This window comes from Alnus glutinosa, chromosome 10, assembly GCF_958979055.1.
Source record: "Alnus glutinosa chromosome 10, dhAlnGlut1.1, whole genome shotgun sequence".
Classification (NCBI taxonomy): domain Eukaryota; kingdom Viridiplantae; phylum Streptophyta; class Magnoliopsida; order Fagales; family Betulaceae; genus Alnus; species Alnus glutinosa.
The window spans coordinates 15,716,407-15,720,135 of NC_084895.1; the positions used below are offsets into that span (position 1 = coordinate 15,716,407).

Genomic DNA, 3,729 nt, shown 5'->3' on the forward strand with positions numbered 1-3,729 from the left:
ATTAAAATATATATATATCATTTGCTTAAGCTTTGTGGTCTTGTTCATCCGAGGCATATTATCCTTGTTCCAATTGCGAAAATAATCTGTTATGGATATCAATTAATCCAATCTCATCATCTCTATCTTGCCATAAACCAAGCCATGTGCATTCCCAGGACCATTAATTTATCTAATAGAAAGAAAAAGAACAAAGAAAGATTTATTTAGCGAAGTATAATTAGACTAGGACTGACAAGGAAAAAACACCCCTCTTTTATGATATATTACTGGTAACCCACCCCTCATTTTATTCTATATATAATATACTTTTCTCACTCTCCTTTGGCCGTCTCTCCCTTCTCCAAAGCTCCCAAATTAAGCCTGCTTCAATCGTTGAAGCAATTTCAAGAATCAGGTACGTCCAATTTATCAAATTCTCTCTCTTTTTCCTTCTTATCTTTCTCTGTTGATTGCCACAAATATATATATACGGCTTTTAAGTTTAGGGTTTTCTTCTGTATTCTTTCCATTCCAAATTTAAACTAAGTTTAGGGTTTTGCTGACAAATCTGAACTTCAGCCCTTCTAAACAAAAACGAAACTTTAATTATGCAGAAGTAAAAGAAAAAGATTATTACTTTCACATATTACTTTTTTTGTTATCATTATTGTGATCCGATCATGACTCTCAGTCGCAGGGGAGAGAAGGTGGTTTTGTTTTTGGTCAAAAACTCTTTCTAAAAAAAAATTGTAATATGGGGTAATACAATTAAGGAAAAGCTTCACTTATAGCCCATAATCTTTGATCCCCTTTGCAATTAGGGTATCTATATTTAAGAAGTTTCAATTTAAGGTATTTATTTTTCAAATTTTTTGTTTTTCAATTTCAAACCCTTCGATTAAAAAAAAAAAAAAAAAATTCTAATGGAAGGTTGAAATTGATAAAAATTGAAAGAGAATTTTCTAAATTGACACTTTTTCAAGATGGATACCCTAATTGTAAAAACAATGAAAGATCAGGGTTATAAGTTAAGTTTTCCGTACAATTAATTTCCTTCTACCATGACCGAGTCATCGAGAACTTAGTGTTAGTTTGAGTTTGCTTTTTAAAATGGTGCAATTAAAAAAATAGTTATTTTAAAATATGTAACGTAGTGAAGTATTTGATAAAATCACGGGTTGATATTTAAAATCGCAATTTAGATTTTAAAATAATACGTTTTTAAAAAAATGCACCCCTTACCTGTGGCATACATCATGAGGTTCATCCAATAATCTCTAAAAAATCAAATTTCTCTATTTTAGTTAACCACTTTCTCAAATAACTTGCATCAGGTCAGCATTTTAGCTATCTACTTTCACTATTCAATTTCAATGTTCTTTTTCAAAGATTTCTTTATTGTTTCTAGAACAATTATGTCACACTCCCCATATATTTTCATTTATTTTTTTCTCTCTATTTGATGAGTGAACAATGTTCACCTTCACGCTCACCAAAAATTGGTGAGTCTAATAGAGAGCCTTTCTGTTAAATCACTACACATTTCAAAAGTTTAAACTTAAACATTGGAAGAAATAAATTTAATCATTTAATAAATACTTTAACAGTCCTTTTCACATATAAATTCAAACTCCCATTTTAGAAGGTGAATGAAGGAGACAGAGTTTGAACTCTAAGCCTCTACTATAATACCATATTAAATCATCGTATTATATTAAATAACTACTTGTCCTAAAATCTTAAGCCCATTTTAAGATTTTGGTCGGCCAAAATAGCTTGCAGTCAATGCTTAGTATATTAGGCCTGTAATTCGGAATTCATATGTACATGTAAAGATCTTGCGGTGTTTATTGTTAAGCTTTTTACCTCACTGAATTTCAAAAACTTATCCGCAGATTGGCAGATCATTGATAATAGTAGTGATGAAGCCAAAATCAAGAAGACTTTCCAATAATACTCGCAAGTACTCCCATGGCACTGCCATGAATGCTAAGCAGAATGAACCGGCTTCCCGTTATGACTTCGCCAAGCTATCGGAAGCCTTGGATGTTGCATGGCCCAAGGCCGAAGAAGAAGTTGTAGACACAGCTCCCTGCTCCAATTCTAATGCAGCATCTGATGAGTCTGCTTCCGTTTACGATTTCAGTAAGCTCTCGGAGACACTGAATGTCGTCGGCAACAAGCACAAAGATGCATCTGCAAAGAGATATAAGGCTCGCCGTGAACAGCAAGCATTGAAGAGATGTAAGCTTTACCAAGAAGAAATTTTGGAAATGGAAACCAAGGGTCAAATCCACTGTATTTATTTGGAAAAAGAACATGGATGCTCTAGATATTCGATCTGGACAGAGGAGAAAATTGGTTTGCTATCACAACACAAGTTCTTTTTAGATTAATTGGTGGCATTTTCTTTTTCTTTTTCCATTTTTTGAGATTTCTTTTTTTGAGGTATGATTCCTCTTCCTTTCGGTAAGGCTCTGTTCAACATGAAATTTATATATATTTTCTTATGCTTAACTAGTTCCAATTATGTTGTCATATTTAAGCTGTGAAACGTACGGGTACACTATGGTTCATAATATTCGTTTAATTTGCTGATTCTACACCTTGAGTCACTTCTATCTATGATCTTTGAATACATAGTTGGTTCTAATTCAATTTGTTTTTGTTTTTTGGGAGACCACCTATGTGCTTTCCTGTTTTTGTTTATAATGGAAGCATAGTTGGTAATCAAAATATGACTGCCTTTTCTAATTCTAATGCCCTGTTTGTTTTAATGTAAAATAATTTCGACATTTTACAGTGTTTGGTAGGGGCGAAAATAATGGTCAACGAAAATCATTTTTGGTTTGACCGTAAAAGCTTTTTTAATTTTTGAAAAACGATTTACGGTTTTAACCGAAATTAAAGTCTTCGTCATTGCACGCACGTTTGATATTTGATTGTCGGAATCCGGCAATGGTTGGTCGTCAGAATCCAAGCTGGGCCAGAATCCGGCAACATCCGGCCACCGGAATACTGTCAACGCCATAATCCAGCGACATCCGGCCACAGTCGCCGGATGCCGGCAGACCAGATTCCGGCCAAAACTGGCCAGAATCCGGCCATGATCAGAAGCTGGCCGGATCCAGCCATTGATCCGGCCGAATCTGGCCAAAACGGCCGGGATCCGGCCCGATCTGGCCGGAATCCGGCCAAACATTCTCGCCAGAATCCGGCAACGGCAACCGGACGTTGCCGAATTCCTACAACAGTTGCATTTTCACCTTTCGTAATTTTTTCGTGTGAGCCAAACGCTAAAAAATATTTTCGAGAAAATCATTTTTTCTAAAAATGATTTCGTCGAAAATATTTTACGACGGAAACCATTTTACGTCGAAACAAACGGAGCAAAAGATAACTAAACAACCTTAATGGTAGACTAATTGATAGTTTGCATTAATTACGATTTACGAAGGTATACAAGTGAGTACATAACGATATGGGCACTTATTTGTCGTCTTTGAAGTGTTAGAATATAAACTAAATGATTAAATTCACATCTTCTTATCAGCTTAAGCTTTTGAGATAAGTGATAATTTAACATGGCATCAAAGCAAAAAATTCTGAATATTTCACATACAACTATAGGGTAATTCGTACGCATCATATTCTTAATTATGATATCTTCCTACTTCAAAAAAAAAAAAAAAAAAAGAATTACAACCCTCACTAAGCTCGAAAAATTTCTGCAAGTTTTGGTAGATG

The 3,729-nt window shown here is 34.4% G+C and overlaps 1 protein-coding gene across 1 annotated transcript; it reads left to right on the forward strand.

Annotated features, from left to right (window-relative positions):
* The first annotated feature begins 216 nt into the window (after nucleotides 1-216).
* LOC133878770 (uncharacterized) lies at nucleotides 217-2,583 on the forward strand. Its single transcript, XM_062317301.1, has 2 exons — nucleotides 217-397; nucleotides 1,878-2,583. Exon 2 carries the CDS (start codon nucleotides 1,905-1,907, stop codon nucleotides 2,376-2,378), a length of 474 nt encoding a protein of 157 aa, XP_062173285.1. The 5' UTR covers nucleotides 217-397; nucleotides 1,878-1,904; the 3' UTR covers nucleotides 2,379-2,583.
* Nucleotides 2,584-3,729: the final 1,146 nt, after the last annotated feature.